The following is a 19,371-nucleotide window of genomic DNA, read 5'->3' as shown; positions in this document are numbered from 1 at the left end:
TAATAAGTGCCACTTACTATGTTGCAATGCATGTCTTTAATGCTTTTAAACCTGACAGATGTAAGGAGTCTATTCATAATGAAACTTGTTGAAGCTTACTAATGATGTACCTGTCTGCTCTCAGATGGCAGATGATGCTCAAAACATCCACCACTCCTTCCAGCCGCAGCTGACGACAACCTATTGTTGTAGCAATGAAACACCCTGTCCGTCCAATTCCAGCACTACAAAACAAAGTTGAAAAAAGATTAATAACAAGTGAATACATATAATTTATGAAAAGCATCAAACCTGGATTAATGAGCCCTGACTGTGTTAGCCATAGTCTGAAACAGTGTCAGAATGTGATTAATCTTGATGAGAAAAATGCAATTTTATAAACCAAATCTAAAAAAAGCTGAACATAATGTCAGCTACTGCCACTGAAACCAGAAGAGAGACATTATAAGATGTCTGAGAGACTGTCATAAGTTGGCAGTGAATAATGATTAAACAGATTTCCATGCTGATTTATATAAGCTGAACCAGATGTGGTAGAGTAGCATAAAACCACACTCAAGTTAACACAATGATGATTCAAAAATAAGTAAAAGAAGCTAACAAAGCAGAACCTGAGAATGAGCAAAAGCTCCTAGAGAACTGCAGCTGAACTTCTTAGCATATCCAGTATGTCCATGCATAGGAACTGATGTTTGTTAGGTGCTATTCTTTTCTTTTTGAATCTTTTGGTCTGAAGGAAAATACTAAAGCTCAAAAATGAGACAAATGAGAGACTAAAGCTCAAAAATGAGCAGTACAGTAGTTGAAGTTCCAAACCAAGAGATGAAAATAAAATTAAGTGAAATAATGCTTTCACATTTCTGCATAAAAGGAGCATCATTTGTTTGTTACTGATGCTTCTGGCAGCATACAGAAAGATGGGGCTTAACATGGATGTGTTTTTTTATTGTGTTTATCTTTAGAAACTGCAGACATTATGTTCATACAGTTGTAAAAAAATTTTGAGCACGTCCAGTTAGATCACATGTTTTGTTGATTTCATAAGGCCATGCTTACATTACTTGGCTGTGGCACAAGTCTTTTACCTCAATGCAACTCAGACCTCAGACTCAGACCAGCTGTGTGGACACACAAATCTGATCTCAACGAATCAGGTCGGAGTCCCTTTCATATGTGTTTCTAGACCAAATACATATCTGATTCGTGGCCATGTGACTTTAATGAGAATGGCCAGATCAGAATTCATGTGTTTATGAATAGATTAGCTAATAGCTGTTCAGAGCAAATTATCCTCGCAAAGAGAATTGTTCTGCTAGCTTTGTTGTTAACTATGAATGTGGTTTATTCACGTGAAATAGAAGTGCATGCGGGTCACTGTAAGACATGTTCGTGCACAGATTTGAGTCGCTGACCTACACCAATGTGAACAAATTAGAAAGATCAAATACGATCAGAAAAAATCTGAATTGAGGCTTGTAATGTGAATGTAGCCCAAGTGAAGAACACATCCTCTACAGGAAACAAGCAAATATAGCATTTTTCTGCATACCTTTAATGCACAATTTCTATTTATTTAGATTAACATACTGAAAAAAAAAAAAACATAAATTGTACCAGAACTTTTCCACAAGTCACATTTTGTGTATCATTGTTTGTCCCCAATATGTTTAATTTGACAAATAAAGAACAAGTATATATACATTAAGTATCTATACAGCACGTAAATATACACCTGCAAGTTAAATCTCTCTCATGACTTTGTGCTGTGTGACCAGAGTACTAAACCATTATTCTACAACAGGAGATATTTTATTATAATTTGAACAGCCTTGTTGTAACATAAAATTTTTGCCACATGTTCTGCCATTTCTCAACACTGAAACAATGAAACTGTTATAGAAGGTAAACTGATTATAAGTGTACATTGATTGTAAATGTAATTCACTGCAGAACTCACTATGTAAATTCTAAAGGTTAATATCATTAAAATTGATATGATTTTAGCCTAATTATCAGCATGAAAAATCATTCCTATCCATCCTCTGACAGAATACTTGTTTCATTTAAAAAAAAGCAAAAAAAAAACAAAAACAGAATGCTTGTTTCAAACATTGCACCTGCAGTGAACGATGACTGGGCCATGAGACGCAGAAGCTTCTATGGTTTCCTCTACGTCAGTCATGAGCTGCAGCAGCGGCCCTGCACTGTCTGGGGTTTTATGATCCGGCCATGATGTATACCAGTAGTGGTGGACTTTACGACTCTGGCCCCCTTGCTGAAATGATATAAATGCAGTCATGGCGTGAAATAAATATAGCATGAAAACATGTAATTTCAGTAAAGCTTCTACAAACCAACATGACACCACTTTTGGAGATACATTAGTTTTGTTTTCGTACTGTAATATAGAGTTTAATGCAATGTCTCATAGTAATACCAGAATGAATTACCTTCTTTCATTAATACGACTTAAGCTCCTTCAGTAACAGTAAACCTGTTCAAAGTGACTTCATTGAGATATAATAACAAAATCAGCTACTAGGCAGTTATGTTTCATTTTTCTAGTGTGTCCAAATTAGGAACTCCAGGTTTAAGCCATTTTTACTGGTTTTGAAAATCGCTGATATCATTAAATAAAACATTCAAAAGCTCCTGTGTATATTTGCCCTTCAATGTCAATGAATCCTCTGAATTATGATGTCAAGTCAAGTTTACAAAATGTAACAATATTTCCATTTAAGATTAAGAGACCCTTATTAGTCCCACAACCGAAATTTCACCTCCGCATTTAACCCATGCGTGAAGTGAACCACCACATACACACTAGTGAGCACACACACACTAGGGGGCAGTGAGCACACTTGCCCGGAGCGGTGGGCAGCCCAATCCGCAGTGCCCGGGGAGCAGTTGGGGGTTAGGTGTCTTGCTCAAAGACACCTTAGTCATGTGCTGTCGGCTCTGGGGATTGAACCGGCAACCTTCCGGTCACGAGGCTGGATCCCTAACCTCCAGCCCATGACTGCCCCTCAATTCCATGATATTCAGTGGAAAAATGTATGTAGGATACAACATGGAACATGTGATGGGGCAATTTTAACTGTATTAACTTTCCCACAAAAGAAAAACTCATCTAAACAGCAAAATACAAAATGACAACACAACCTGACGTGTCCACAGACACATGTGGGCAGCATGTTGGTTATGTTATTGAGCATGGTGCACATCATGTAAGCCTAATGTATATATCCAAGCTATGATCTTTCAATCCAGGCTATCTTTGGGATTTTGGGGACGTTTCCTGTGACAATCAGCCATTAAAATCCTACACATTATATTGCAGAAACTGGTAAAATGATTCCAGCTCGAACAGAGCTTTAGAAAAAGTAACATCTATTTGAATAACAGAGATGAATTGTTATGAAATCTTGATAAAGAAGCAGTACATACTTTGAGTGTAAGGGTGCGGACAGTGTAGTGATCACACTCCCTCACGCTGTTTACGAGGACCTCCACTTTACCGTAAATCCCTCTTTTCTCAGGCCAGTATAAAACACACTTCTGCAAGCCCAAAACAACACACATTAAGCACAATTTCAGTATATCCTACTCTACAAAAGAAGTGACATTTTGAAGTAAGAAGCTCATCACCTCATTCTTCTCTTTCAGTTTGGTGATCATGACGATGATGGGCGAGTCCTCTTGCCAGGCCATCTGCCAGAAGTCATTTACTGTGTTGATCATGGGACCTTGTGTGGCAATGTAAGCCTTCTCATCTCCCAGATAACCCTTAGAGAGAGCATACGTACATACATACATGTGTGCTGGCATACATACATTTATATTTGGAATAACTGTAATTAAGAAGACACAGAGGGCCAGATGTTCTGAGCCTTCTGAGCCAGGTTTTAGGCACAAATAAGAAACATTCTGCCCACGCCAACCCGCCTTCTCACATATGTGCATGTGGCCCAGAACCTTTATCAGGGCATCTCTTTAAACCCACAGTTCAAATCCTGTTGCTCAATCAGTTTTAATATTTGATCTCTTAGACGTCACTGAGGAGTGACAGCTTAACCGAAGCCTTTAGACAAACTTACAAACCTCAACATTTCTAATTGAGCTGCTTAGCTCAGGAAGATTTCAGTCATCATTAATCAGGAGACCACTTGTTGTTTTATTTAGCTCAACTGACAACAAGAGCACACAGAGCCGGAAAGGAGCACTGAAAAAACAGTTTGCTAACAAAGGCTAAAATGGAGAATATATCTGCCTCAGAATAGAAGACACAGGCCTTTGTGGATGTGCACTGTAGATCAAAATCAAGTAAAATTAAGCAGTGCAAACTATAACCAGAGCTTTAGGTTGAAATGAAGTACAGCATCATTTTAAATAAAGGTAATGCAGCAAACTTATCTGTATCTGAACAAATCTAGCCCAAATATCAAGGCATACAATTGTATTTAAACACTTCTGCTCAAACGACATTTTTGTTGAACAAAGTTAAATGTGGCATTTTACTGTAAGTTTTAGCGCATGATTTCTATGTGCTTGCAGAGGTTAACATCTTTGAAAAAACATAAAATGAATTTTACACAGGCCACATTTTATGTTTTACTTTTTCCCCCAATATGTCAAATTCAGCAAATAATATGTAGGGGATGTGTTCATTTATTTTCACTTGGAAACAAACAAAATGTAATTTGACCACAGACACTCAAACTTTACCTTGTGTGAGGCTATCAAAGTCAGAAGTACAGACAGGTGAAAATTCAAGGAAAAGCCTGAATAAAGGAATGGAGACACATAACGAGTGCAGATGCTTCCAGACTTCCAGTACACCTTCACAATCCTACCATGCTGCAAAAGCCCCAGTTGATCTTGATTTTGGATTAAGACGGCAAAAGGAAAAGCTCTAAGTGACTTTTTTAAGAGGTTTCAGAGCACTGATGACAGGAGCTTCAGTCACAAATACTGTTTGATTGGCTAGTATTTCAATTGTAACATTGGGAAAGACATCAGTACTGTATGTCTTGCAATGAGTCACTAATACTTAATGTATATAATACTATATGTCACTAGTAATATACGTATAAACGACTGTTGAATTGTTTTTTTTCTTTGTTTTTTCTTCACTTTAATGTCTTGAATACAAGCAGTTTAACTGCTTATTACCATAATTAGGCTTAACAACAAAATACTGTAGATTTTACAGTGCATATACTTGGGTCATTCATGATAATGACTGCTTACTGTGATCAGATTATTGTGGAAAGGCATTTTCTGAAGACGCATCAGAACAGAAATTAGAAATGAGAAAAATCACAACTGTCGTTTTCTCAAAAGTGGATGTTTTATCATTTTATAGTGAACTGGTAACATTGATTAATGATCCATATGATGACAGGCCTTCAGCACGCTCATCTAGGAATAGAACTGTTTAGTCAAAGCTGTCCCTGCTGGTGTACTGAATAAAGCAATGGCACTGAAAACTTCAGCAGAAATTAACCTTCCTGCTGGAGGATGTAGCTCTATTGTATCAAAAGCCAACAGGCCATTAGAAGTGAGTTCATGAGTTCCTCTGTTTCTCCTCAGTGCCTATGGTAGCAAAATAAACACTTTCCCCATGATTTATTACTGCCTAAAGTAGGGTTGGAATGTTTGCTTAATTGATGACACAAAACTAATATTAATGATCCCAAAGAAAAGCTTAGGATTTTGCATTCTGCAAGATAATCTAACGAACCTTTTGAATGAAATGCGTCTTTAACAAATTGACTTACTCGTATGTAGTTGGCATTGATGTAACTGCTGAGAGGATCACAGCTATTCTTGCTCTTCAGAAAAACTCTAGAATGTGGATCTGTCAAAAACATTTTAAAATTATTATCATTGTGAAAAAGATTAGATGAAATTTTAAGAAGTGGCACAGGACAAACATTAGGTCACACCACAGCAGAACTGTTAAACATGCCCACAGTTTCTGATCTTAATCGTTCTTAATTCTTAATCGTTCAAACTGACACTTGTCAGCTGGCGTAAATGATCACAAGAACTTTACTGAACTAGAACATTTTATTGTAGTTACAATAATTTATCTTTGAATGCACTGCACTTTAAACGGCACATATCATGGAGAACACATTTTTCCTCGCTGTCTTGACATGTTGGAATATTGCTAAGGTAAAAAAGTATCATTCACTCCTCAGTCAATATGGGTCATATATAGAAAATACACTGCAAAAACAGCCTGTTTTGAGTTCACTGTGTTTGATGTCATGAAAGCCATCACATTAATATACCTGCCTATTTAGCTTCCAGCATTTTAGCCCTACTCACCCAATCATAAGTTATAAGGCATGTTTCAGCCTAGACACAATAATAAAAACAGTCAATATCTAAGGGATATAGAGAAGTTGGAAAATGGTTATGTAAAGATAAATGATGACTGTTTTTGGAACATAAAACCACATAAATGTCAAAAAGAATAAAGAAAACAAAAAAGTAGGATATGGACCCTTTCGTGGGCTCTGTTCTTATGTATGCCACTTCTTGCTCTTCCTGTCTTTTCATTTAAATGATGCATCTGAAAATATTGAAAAATCGGAAAGCACATAAATAAATGCATTCATGTCTAATCATTTCTGTACTTTTAATAGGGCAAAGTTCAGAATCAGCTAGATACACACTGCATACAAACAACATCCTGTTTTTGCCTGGGCTCTTGAGATGTTTGACAGTTCATCTCAGGAATGTTCACATCTTCCCTGTGTCAAGACACTTCCAAAGCAAGCCCTTTCTTCTGCATCTTTATCATAGAAACTTCCTACAGTTTTCAACATTTGGTCCACTTCCAAATCACTTTTACCCCTCTGTTTGTACTGTTAATCAGGCCCACTGGAGGGGCGGAAGGAATACTGCCTTGCTCTTATTGATAAGAGAACCCCTCCCCTGCTTGCTCAGTGAAGAAGTATGTTCCCAAAACGGAAAGCTGTTAGTAAGCCAAGCTGCCTAGCCGACAGGTTACATAATGGAGCAAATGTCCCTTAAAGTGAGCCAGCCTCAGGGAACAAGACGTTCCTTAGTCTAATTGTATACAAGAGAGAGGAGAGGAAGAGCTCGGTAACCCCAAGATACACCTTCTCAGCCAATAAGGAGAGGCCAACCCTTCCTGGCGAAGAGGTGGGACTGTAACAAGGGCATTATTTGACGAGGGTTGGATAACACACCCAACCACAAGTTCCTGCTCTAATGTGAATTTCAACCCTTATAAGAGCAAAAGTAGGAATGTCGCTTCAGGATAAGGAGCAGGGGTTAATGCATGTTTAACATTTCGTAATAAAAAACGCTGAATTACATAAGCTCTTCCACAGCAGGTCAAACTCATAAGAACATGAAGGGACAAAATCTGCTGTTAATCTGAGGAATTTGGTACAGGTGTTCCCCAAATACAACCCTAGTCTTATACAGCAGTCTGAGCTGCTGGTCCTCAGCAAAATGGAGACTAGAAGAAAAAAAATTTTTGATTTTATTTAATTCTTTTTTTTTTTTTTTTTTTTTTTTTACAATACCCCAAACTGTCCTCAAAACAAGGCCTGCCACAATTATTACACAATCATCAGATCACACTTGTTTTTCAGTGTGTTAATTCACACTGAATGTGATTTCATCAGCTGGGTTGAGACCAGTCCATGCAAATAAGGGAAAGCAAAAAACACATTATTTGAGACGTGTCTTAAGGAAACAAATTCCTATGTGGTGCTGGGCAGACATGATTAATGTCTGACTAATGCTCATCTTTCATCAGTTAGGAGTTAGTATCATAGTTAGGAAGGGAGATCCAGTCTGCTAGAGCCAGTTTGAACACTTTAGTCTCGTACTTCATACTCTCGTAACCTATTCTCCAGAGAGAAAACGAGAGCAAGAGCGAGAGAGATAGACAGAGATTCAGCCCTCATTATGTGTCAGTAAGTCTAGTGTGCTATGATCTCTCTGTAGCACCGACAATAATCAGTTTGGACATGTTGACTCTGGCATGGTAATCACTAAGGGAGGTTATATTAATTCGATCTGACATGCCATCAGTCCAGTGCAAAAATATATCGTCTTGCCTGAGAAGCAGCTGTCAAGTAGATGATGGTGCACAACATATAAGACGGTGATATGGAATAATGCACGAGATACTAACTTGGCAAAATGGTCTTGTATCTGTTCTTGGTTCCATGACTGGGAATGTCCAGGTCCTTTGGATCCACAAAGTTCATTGGAATTTCCTAGGGGTGAAGAAAACGGAAAAAAAAGACATGCTATCTAAGACCTTTAAGAGACCTCACAACAACTGGTATGCAAAATCTGGGTGTCCCTGGTAGAATTATATGTGAAAATAAAGGCTCGTGCTCTACAGAGAACACACTTTTGCACTTTTTTAATGCACAATTACTGTGTTTATTTGCTTGATTTACTTGATTGGGAAAAATAAAACACAAGCTGTACAATCCTGTGGGCACATTTTATATTGTATATTTTTTTCCCAACATGTTAAACCCAAATAAAAGTAAATAAATTAAATAAATACAAACTATTCCACTAAAATATGCAGAGATATGTCATATTTAAGTTTGTTCCCTGTCGAAGAAGTTTATCATTTGAAAAATATGTTCTGAAATATACTTCAATGATTCTAAAATCCAACTGAATTTCCAGCTTCTGATCCACTTTTACACTACTATAGGAGACCACAGCATAGTGCTATTACATCACTCACAGCAAACTCAGCATGAAGAGCCTGTGTGTTGAGTGTGACATCTTGAAGCTGCTGGCGTGACAGGGTTCGGCCGGCTGACTGCAGGTATTCCTGGGCTGCCCTTTCCCGAGGAGTTGCCACTCCACAATTCAGAGGCTCCACAGAGCCCAAAGCGCTCATATCCAACACCAGAGAAACATTAGAACCTCGCCTGCATGCAAAAAACATTGGACGCATTTCAATAAGTCAAAAAGCACACCTGAATTTAACTCATTATCCATCCTTTTCTAAAATGAATCAGATGTTCAGTGGTTTACAGACCTTATCCTGGAGTAACAGCCCTTCCTTAGATAGACATATTAAAGCAAGGAAAACTAAAATGTGCAGGGTTTGGCTGGGAACAAGAATAAGCCATTACAGCTTACACATTTAAGGTAGGTCAATAGTAGATGGTAAGGTGTTTTTCTTGATCTAATACAATTCATTCAACTTACACATGGCTAGCTAATGCTTTAGAGCAGAAAAAACATGAAAATTTGCATGCAAAGACATTCTTCCCTTAAGAACACTTCCAAGGGGACAGGATTCAGAACAAAATAATGAGACCCTGTTTAAATGTTTCAGTTACTTAATTTATATAATAACTATGGTGAGATTTTTAATACACAGAGTCATGCTATCAGCACTCAGGACTCAATAACAAACTGCCTCCTGATCTCAGAACAAGATTTAACAAATGGCTTCAGGTCAGCCTCTGCTCTTCTGCATCTGATAATAACCACGAACGCAAAGCTACCTCCTTTGCCATGAGCCATTTTCTTCTGGTCTAAGAGATTACGGAACAAGTTGAGCAAGCAAAGTTTGACTGGTGCAGAAGCAGAGGGGAAGGAAGCTATTTATCAAGTCAAAAAAAGAGTCAAGAACTTGGTGCGTGGAAATATTTCTTTCGACATTCTGCAGTCTTTTATTACAAGTTGTGAATGCTGTATTTTTCACTATTCATTTCCGTGAAAATTCACAAGCAAATCAATGGCAAAGAACGGAATCAATCGCAAACATGGAAAAACATGGTATTCAGTAAATGCGTATATATGGTTATGTCGAACTATGGTTTGATATGAGTCTGACAAAGATTCTAAGATATGATCATGTTAACACAATTATAGAGCCTCAAACATTTAAGGTAGGCCTAAAGTAGAAGGTTAGATGTTTCTTTGTTTCCTTTGAAAGTGTACTAAAAAAAGAACTAAAAAAAATCTCCAGCTGTTTCTGTCCATCCTTTCATTGTGAGAAGGCAATTATGGGGACTATGGGTCTGAAAGGATGTGTAGCTGTCAAGAACCCATTACTGAGAAAATGAAATAGATAAAAAAATAAATCATTTTTTCTTTTCTTTTTGTCAAATCAAAGTAGCTGATGTTCTCAGAACAATGAAATGATCACTGCATCCAGACCTCAATATATCTGAGGGGAGCAAAAACACCACCACCTGCTCAGACTCTGCAGCCTCTGCAAATACCTTTGTAGAGTTCTTTAAAAACTTGAAAACAAGCGTCCTGTTATGAATGACAGCTGTAATAAAGACAAAGGGTGGACAGACTAAATATTGAAAGAAATAAAAGATGAAAAATGCAAATGGTTCATATAGATGTCTCTCTCTGTTCGTGTACCCAGGAAATCAGCTGATGCTATCCTGCTTCAGTGTATGTGTGGGTGGCTGTGTGGGTGGCTGTGTGGGTGTATGCATATGTGTGAGAGAAAGTGGCAGATGGAAACGCAGATGAAAGCACACACATTGAAGTATACTACTGCTCTGATAATTAACAAGTAATCTATAGCTATAGATACATAAAAAAACACCTATAATTTTTTACTTTACAAAACAGATGTGTGTTTTACAATGAAAAACAACTGGAGCATAATAGTGCAAGAAGTTGTTCTGCACTGTAACTTATACTGTATCATTATTTTAGGCTAGCTTTTATTTTGTTTAGTGTTTCTGTACTGCTGAGAACCCAGTCTAAATGGACCAGGTTAAACGTCACTGTTCCATTGAAAAGCCTCTAATACTGTACTTTCATAACGTTGAATGGTATAGTATCAGGCACTTCTTATCTTGCTGTATTGAAAAATGCACTGAATTGAATCACATTGACTTACGAGTATCTGAGTAGCAAATACCTGAAAGGATGGTTTTTAAATTCCTATCATTTTTCTTTGTGCAATTGACTATCTGCACTACCACACCATCATTTTATCTTTGTACACTGTGCTTATAATTAATTATCATGCTTAGTATCTACATAAATGCCATTTTTTCTTTGTTTCTGTTTATTTACAGTTGCATGTTATCCACAGTCACCATACGTGAAATGTGATCGCTATTTTCTATATGTGGGTTTCTGATAAGCTTTTCCGCTTTTGCTGATCACCCTCTTCCAGGATCTGACTGACACTTTTCTAAACGCCCAGATAGGAAAACAAGCAAAAGGAGGCCGACAGTATGGTCCACACGTACACCATATTCACACCTGACCCCACTCATTAGTAAAGGCTACAGGCCAAAGAGCCTTAGCGGCACCTCCCTAAAATAACAAGACCTTATGTAAGAATGGGGGTCTATAACATAGAACATGGACCTGTTATATACTCTAAAACAGAGGAAAGCTTACTTACTCCTTCGGAGCGAAGTCAGTGCAAGTTGTTAAATGCTCATAATTAGAGATGAAGGTTTAAAACCAGAAAGGATATTAAGAGTGTTAATGTGACAGAACTTACTGGAAAGGTTTCAGCCCCTGCGCCCTTTCCCACAGTCTGCCCTCTTAGTTGGTGTGTATGATAACTATATTTTATACTGTTTCCGCCATTCCTTGAAATTTGTTACAGTGAGATGGGGCTCAGCCTGTGGGTTGGCTTTGGTTCTATGAGATTAATTGCTCTTGTGCATCTCCAATGATGCAATACTGACTGCCTATGGTTCTCCTCAGTAAATCCAACCGATCAATCATCACCACAGTGCTGGATCTAACCAATAATATGCAGATAATCTCATTGAGAAAGCACTGCATCAAACCCAGTATGTTAGCCCTTTTGACTGTGTTAAACACTTAACACTAAACTTGTTCATTACATGGTCTCTCATGATAAGAGTGATGACAATATTATGTAAATTCTATAAGGTTTAATTCGTGTTTATGTAGAGCCCCTGCTCCCCAAAATGCACAGGCTTGAATGTAGACGACAAGTAAAAGTGTTGAGTTGTTTAAAAAAATGGTAGCAGCCATCTCAAAGCATCTCACAGCACCTCTAAAAGCTCTAGATTTAAAACTTCCTGCATCCTTTCTGTTCACTAAGTGATCCACACTGTTATGCTAAAACTGTCATGAAAGCCCTGATATGGCACACTGAACATGAATACAGCTACTGGGCTGCTCACCTTTCCTGCAGGCCAGCGGCGGCCTTCATCTTGAAAGGAGAAGGGCTGGAGGACAGGCAGGGTTTGATGTCAGTCACAGCAGGACAGGGTGGGCTGTGTGGCTGGGGGACAGAAACTATGGTGTTCGTGTGCGTGGCAGGGGTGCTAGGGTTATGGCTGGGGGTCGTGTCAGGGGTGGCAGGGGTAACTGTGGTGCAGGCAGGCTTGGGAGCTGGAGCGGCCTGCACCATGCTGCTGGTCAGGCTCAGGGGTGGCTGAGCTCCATGCACTGCAATCGGTGCCAAGTGAACGTCCTGACCGGGCACACTCGGCCCCTTCAGCTGCCGGTCTGAATACTCAACCTTCTCTTTCAGACGATAAAGCACCTAAAAGAGAGAAAGAGAACAGACAGTGTTGGAAATCTTCTCACTCTAGATCTTGATGTTAAAGAAGAAAGATGCTAAAGTTTGGTAATAATAATAATAATAATAATAATAATAATAATAATAATAATAATAATAACAACAACAACAACAACAACAACAACAACAACAACAACAACAACAACCACAACAACAATAATAAGAACAAAAATTATACTTAATACGTGTTAAACTTTCATTTTTAAAAAAAGTTTAGTCCTTTTTATCCCAATTCTCATTACCAATTTGTATCATTTTTTCACTATTTAAATTACAAAAAAATTGCTTGTGATATTTTTACTGTTAATATTTTCCTTAAACTGTAAAGACATGAACCAAAACAACAAAACTTTACATGGCACAAGTAAAATAAAAAAAATATATAAGCTTTAAAATACAAAAAATAGAGATGCTTTAAAATACAAAAAAATAGAGATGCTTTAAAATAGTATACAGTATATAGTCTGTGAAAAGAAAAATTGTGAAATAAACATTATTTACAGATTTGTCTTTAAACCTTACTGCGTTGTGATAATGAGAATTTGGAGAAAAGGTTAAAATCAACTAAATCACTCTGGCATTCAGGCATCACTTTATTTATATATCCAAAAAAAGAAAAGAGTTTTCAGTTATTACCTTTAAAATATTTTTCATGTTCTTGTAACTCAAACGCAGTTGTTCACCCAACCTTGAACTCCACTCACTAGCACTACACAAACTGCATATGTAAATCAGCATTTGCCTCAAACCATACTGAACTGGTAAGCAATATATAACACACTTGTGTCTGTGGTTAAGAATTAAATTTACACTGTATCTAACAGTTTATTAAACTAATAGTTTATAAAATATGTGTGTTCAGTGAGTATATAATAAGTGATTCCAAACTTCTGCTGATTTTCTAAGTAAAAATAAATTAGCACATCCTCTACAGGGAAGACATTTAAATTAGTCAGTTATTTACTTTAGTGTATAAGTGTGCCATAACTTTTGTACAAGCCCATAATTTAGGTTACATTTTTCCCCTAATATGTTAAATTCACATAGACTGTGCATTAAAATGTGCAGAAATGTGTTGTCTGTGGAGGATGTGTTAACTGATTTTCACCAGACTTTTGTATAAAGTTATTTTAAAACAGTAAAGATGCATTGCAGCCTTTCAGAGCACAAACTGTCCGAACGTTCAGCTCCCTGAACAGCAAATGCTGCATTGAAGCAGTCTAGACAGAAAAATACCTAATAAATAATTGAATAAATAGAAAGAAAGAAAGAAAGAAAGAAAGAAAGAAAGAAAGAAAGAAAGAAAGAAAGAAAGAAAGAAAGAATTGAAAGTGTGATTTGACCAATAAAAACAAAAGTGATGAACCTTTGTAGATGAATGTGGAATAAATGTCAAAAGTGAAATAGCTGTCTCCATCTTGTGGTAATGCAAGACATGACACAAAAGAAAATTCTGTTGATCACTACTGTGAATCAGAACACACAGACGATCCTTTCTTTTCATAAGGGATAATAATAAAGGGGAAAAACACGGCTAAATGATGAATGGTACTAAAGTGATGGAAGAAAACAAGCTGTATGTAAAATCATACATTAATGAAGCATGAAGCAGAAGCATGCTTTGTGTAGATGTCAGTGCAGCACAGTTTTTAAAAATGCCGTTCTAGTTTTTCTTATATATATATTTTAAAAAGCTAGAGAATTCTTTTGACATCACAGAATGTAACATTATTACTATACTGTACTTCAGTTCAGACAACTGGTAGATTTGTCCACTTTTGTCCACTTTAACTAAAATATTTTGAAAGATCAAATGCTCTACTTTCACACCCTTTCATAGAAACCCTTACAACTGTATATATCATTTGCAAAGACTGTTCCAACTTGATATGTCAAAGGCTATTGGCAGCATAATCTTCCACAAAGCTGCAATTAATTACGGTAAACTAACTCAGTCTCTCAGTAAAGCCATAAATCATTTGAACGAAGGCTCATTTTACTTGTGATATGAACAATGTTGACATAAAATTTCTTCAGTCATGGATTTGCAGAATTTTGGAGGCTCATTCAGAACTTTCAATTGAGTCATTTTCTAGCAGACTACTTCCACATCGGCACAAGCTCAAAAGATTTCAGTACTTCTTTCCTCCCACAGTCTGTTGAGGCAAGACCTGCAGTGTTGCAAGCATTCACAAGAAGTTCTCACAACTTTGTGTGGAACACAGAATTTCCTCTATTTTAAATGATTTCTGAAGTGATCAAATTTGGCTTTGATCAGTTCTTTCTGTTTATGTACTCCTATCAATCTCCTAACTAACTGAGCTTTTTTCAGTAAGTGATGTGAAACATTTTTGTAATTACACTGCAGACATGCAAAAAATGGTGTGTAGTTTGGTCACTACAAATAACCCAGCATTACTAATCATCACTTAATCATCAAGACAACTGAGACTCATGGTAGAACAGTGGATGACGGTCCTACTCCTGGCAGCCCTATAGAAGTGCTACACAGCTGTGCAGGAGATTTCAGGTTTGTTCTCACAATAAACTTTGAATGCCATGACGAACAAAATATTGTTGCTGCTGGAACAAAACCTCATACCTCCAAAATGGTAACTTTACAGGAGGAGAACAAAACTTCCTTCGATTGTAACGGAAGTCAATGGAAGAAGATTTTTTCAATGGAACAAGTGCATTATGAAACTTTAAAACAGTGCAAAGGGTAACTGTACTTTTGACATTATTCAAAAGGTAAACAATGCCAAAAATAACATACAAAAAACATACAACACTTTTGTGCGACATGGATGATATGAGTCAGATAAGCCATAACAAACAATTTATATATTACTATTATTTCTTTTTTATCTTTAATCATTTAATTTTAATTTAATTAATCTCTTTTTTTGACAATAAGCCATAATAACCCATTCACATTACCATACATCACTTTTGATATGAATAAGCCAAAATAGTCCACATATATTATACCTCACTTTTGACATAAATAAGCTGTACTATGCTATATATATATATATATATATATATTACTATGTATACTATGTATAGATATCTAACTGTACGTATAATAATGCATGAATAATGATAACTGTCATCACTTTCAAAAACTGGTGGATTCTTCAATTCGTCGGTCAACATTCCTTTTTCTCTCAGTGTTTCGCTGACCAGAAATGCTCTCAACTGTCAGAACACACAGGCAACCACCCCACACACCTCCCTAAACTAAGCCTAGCTTTAAGCTCCCAACTCACTTTGAATGGCTTACAACTTAACGGGCTAATCGGTCCTTTAAGCTCCTTGGCCAGTCGGGGCAGGTGAGCGGGCCGGTGGTAGTGATGTCATTGCCCAGCCCCGTTAAGATGGACTTACAGTGCCAGTGAGAGTGAAGATCCACCAATCAGCGCAGGCCGTTTCAGTGCAAGAGAGACGGAGAGAGAGACAGAGAGAGAGAGGGGGAGAGAGGTGCGAGCGCTGATCCTCTCTGGGCATCTGAGGCACGCCGAAAGCGTATCAACACCACAGAGGAAGAAAGGACACTACCACTAACTTCCTCTCTCTCTCTCTTTTTCAGACAGTGCTGCTCATTTCCTTTTTCTCTCTTTCACTTCCGTTGTCTCTCACTCTCTCTCATTCTCAGGCCCTCTCTGTGACTGTGACTCACACCATCTTGTCTTCACTAACTCAGTCCTTCTGCTTAACTCTCCTGCTATTCTGTACTAGTCCGTATCGTCTTACTAGCTCTCCTTTCCTTCTCTTTTGTCTTCAGGTGATGCTGCTTCATAAGACTCCAAGCCATCCGTGATGGCCTTTAACATGATTTTCTAAATCATCTAAGTGCAAATATGAATATCTATGAATTCCCTCTAGAGCAGGGTTTTAGATTTGCAAATGTTTGAGCGTCCTCTAAGGCAGGCATGTATTATTCATGTGAAGCAGGAAGTGGTTGAGGTGCAAAGCGTGGGCAGATACTCAGCGTCTTAGGCAACTACTTGAGGGCCACAACATTGCGCGCACACACACACACACACACACGCACATGCACACACACGCAAACACATGCACACACACAGACTTCTAGAAGGCAGTATAATCAGCTGACCTAACCTTCAATCCTCATTAAGGTGAATCAGTCAGCTTACTGTGTAGCTGAGCTAGAATGTGTGAGAAAGAGATAGAGAGAGACCTACCATTAAACAGGTGACAATGATGATGAAGATGGTGAGGAAGATGACCACGGCATAGAAGCCCTCTTTGCTCCACACGTTGTCCCGCTCATGCTGCCCTTGAAGCACATTCTTCTGTGAGAGAAAACAGAGAAGGAGACAATTAAAGGAATGCTCCAGCACTTTTCAATCTGCTGCACCTGTTTTGGATGATTGGACAATAATTTTGACAAGTGTCCCTGTACTTAGTAAAAGAACAGAAAAGCCACTCTGTGACTCAAAACATGCTGATAAGAGAAGTCATGGAGCAACACCTGCCCACTGGCTTCTACTATGAGTGTGTTTTGAGTCGACAGATTTTCTGCTCTTTCCTAAGTGAAGAGAAATACTGACGTAATTAGCCCAACACTATAGACTGAAAAATGCTGGAGTATTCCTACAACATGATAAAAAAAGTCATAGGCTGCTAGTTCCCTCAGTGGCCGTCTTCTCCCGGCTCACCTGTAACAGCAGTGTCCAACAAAGTCTAAGACATGCTCCACCCCCCACTAGTCCAGACTTGCATCCAAGCGCTACAAACGTGTGTGTGCTGTCTGCATTCGCAGGTGATGCAAGGATTAACGAGTGCAGCACTCAAGAGGCAAATCTACTCTGACATTACTCCAAGTGAGAGAGACAGCAAGCTCCTCCCATAGGCCTGCCCACACACAACCCACATAGACGCACACGACTTAACCTGTTCCTAAAACAAAAACACAGTAACCTGCAAACACACCCCCACACCACACACACACACACACTGAGATGAACCCCGGAAGAGAGCAGAAAAGAAGCACACACTGCCGTTCGCCAACACCACCATCGCTCTGCAGCTATCAATTAAGGCTGATTGGCCAACTCCAAACCCAGACTTTCCAAAATGACAGCTCTAGATCTTGTCAAAAGCATGAAGTTTTGCTTATTTTGCTGGACACAATGTGCTTTCCAGCTTACAGCAATGTAACATAATGTACACTGGAAAGAGATCAAGCACATTGCTCACCAGTGAAAATGGTACTAAAAAGTCGCAGTCCAGTTCTGCGTAGGGCTCAAACAGCATTTACAGGCTACTCACCGGTATTTATTCACATGTAATTTTCACATTTAATAATTAACCTTACTTTAAAAGAGAATTCCACCTGCATGTAGGTAAGTGGTTATAATATAAACAGTCACTCTGACTTTTGTGAAATGCTCCGTTCTAGAGTCAGAATTGTACAGTGGTGGTGAGAGGGACCAGACATCCGAAGAGTTCAAAGACTCTAAAAGCTCTATCACAGCAAGTTATTATATGAAATGTTTGGCCTAAAATATATCATTTTAAATATACGAATGACAAAGTAGTAGGGTGTTGTATGGCAACACAGTTACCAAAGAAAACCTATTGCTTTAAATATTCAACTTTTTGCCATTATGAACGTTTTATATAAAAACGTTAAATTATAAAAAATGTGCAAGTTCATTGGAGGCTTTGGATAGTAAATAAAATGACTATATTTGCATTGTATTACCAGCACTATAAAGATTTTCACATCAATCCACTTCATCAATGTCACATCAATCCACTTTGAGTTGTTTTCTTTACAACTCAACCATCTACCTGTTAAAATCTTTGTTTAACAATGATTTCATTAGCTAGTTTACTGAATGAATAGTCAAGTCCATATTGTACTGCAAACTTTGTAATCAAAGTTAAAGTTTGATTATGAAAGAAACATAAATCTTGTTCAGGTTTAGTGAGCTATTTTACTGTTGTACAGGAAGGCTGTAGTGCTGATTTATGGCCGTTCATGTCTTATAGACATCATGTCTTAACTCGATTAGTTTGCCTGCTATCTCTGTTTTTCATCTCTGTGGTGGCTAAGTTCATGTTGCTCAACAGCCACAACTGCAGCCAAATAAATGTAAGCTTTGCTTCAGTAACACTCACTTGTGTGTATATATATATATATATATATATATATATATATATATATATATCCAAAAGTATTCACTCAACCATCCAAATCACTGAATTCAGGTGTTCCAATCACCCAATCACTTCCATGGCCGTTGGCGTATAAAAAAGGTGGTCATAGTGGTTTGATATGAAATGCTACATTCTACAGTCAGAATTGTCACAGTCATAATGGTGGTGATAGATAGACAGATGTCTGAAGAGTGTAATGCCTCAAAACGTTTCCTCACAAGAACACGCTAATGTTTCAGACATCTTTTAGAATAGTTTTGATATACGATTTTGGCCTAAAACATATTTTCAAAAAATAAATCAACAGTGAAGATGTACCAAGTTCCCAGGCAAAGTAATATATAAAATATTTTTCAATATTCCACATAAAACCCACATGCAGGTTCACTTCCCATTTTAGACAGTACATTAAATAGCTGTATTTGCATTGGCTCCTATCACCACCACTGTAAAGAAATCTTAGAAAAGTCAGTAAATCTCCCTAAAATAGAGCATTTCACAATGTTTACATCTCAACCAGTGAATTACGCAGAAGTGTTAAAAAAAGGAATTCCCCTTTAATAGGAGATTTTGCCACTTTCATTCATCAACATTGGCACTCT

General features: G+C 37.7%; 1 protein-coding gene across 5 annotated transcripts in view; it reads right to left on the bottom strand.

The window, feature by feature from the left end:
• ptprr (protein tyrosine phosphatase receptor type R) overlaps window positions 1-19,371 on the bottom strand; it is a 64,985-nt gene that overhangs the window by 1,722 nt on the left and 43,892 nt on the right. For 3 of the 5 annotated variants that reach the window (XM_017710649.2, XM_017710647.2, XM_037539048.1), the window contains 9 exons: window positions 16,786-16,896; window positions 12,177-12,541; window positions 8,762-8,951; window positions 8,186-8,270; window positions 5,781-5,860; window positions 3,649-3,786; window positions 3,448-3,558; window positions 2,118-2,275; window positions 111-224 (listed from right to left, as the gene is read on the bottom strand). In XM_017710649.2, coding sequence (XP_017566138.1) covers window positions 111-224; window positions 2,118-2,275; window positions 3,448-3,558; window positions 3,649-3,786; window positions 5,781-5,860; window positions 8,186-8,270; window positions 8,762-8,951; window positions 12,177-12,541; window positions 16,786-16,896 — 1,352 coding nt within the window. Of the gene's footprint in view, window positions 1-110; window positions 225-2,117; window positions 2,276-3,447; window positions 3,559-3,648; window positions 3,787-5,780; window positions 5,861-8,185; window positions 8,271-8,761; window positions 8,952-12,176; window positions 12,542-15,967; window positions 16,132-16,785; window positions 16,897-19,371 lie in introns of those variants that run through there. The other 2 variants (XM_017710648.2, XM_037539059.1) reach the window with 2 other exon arrangements.

Source organism: Pygocentrus nattereri, chromosome 1, assembly GCF_015220715.1.
Source record: "Pygocentrus nattereri isolate fPygNat1 chromosome 1, fPygNat1.pri, whole genome shotgun sequence".
Lineage (NCBI taxonomy): Eukaryota > Metazoa > Chordata > Actinopteri > Characiformes > Serrasalmidae > Pygocentrus > Pygocentrus nattereri.
The sequence above is the reverse complement of the archived record's forward strand: the minus strand, read 5'-3'. Positions and strand labels throughout refer to the sequence as shown.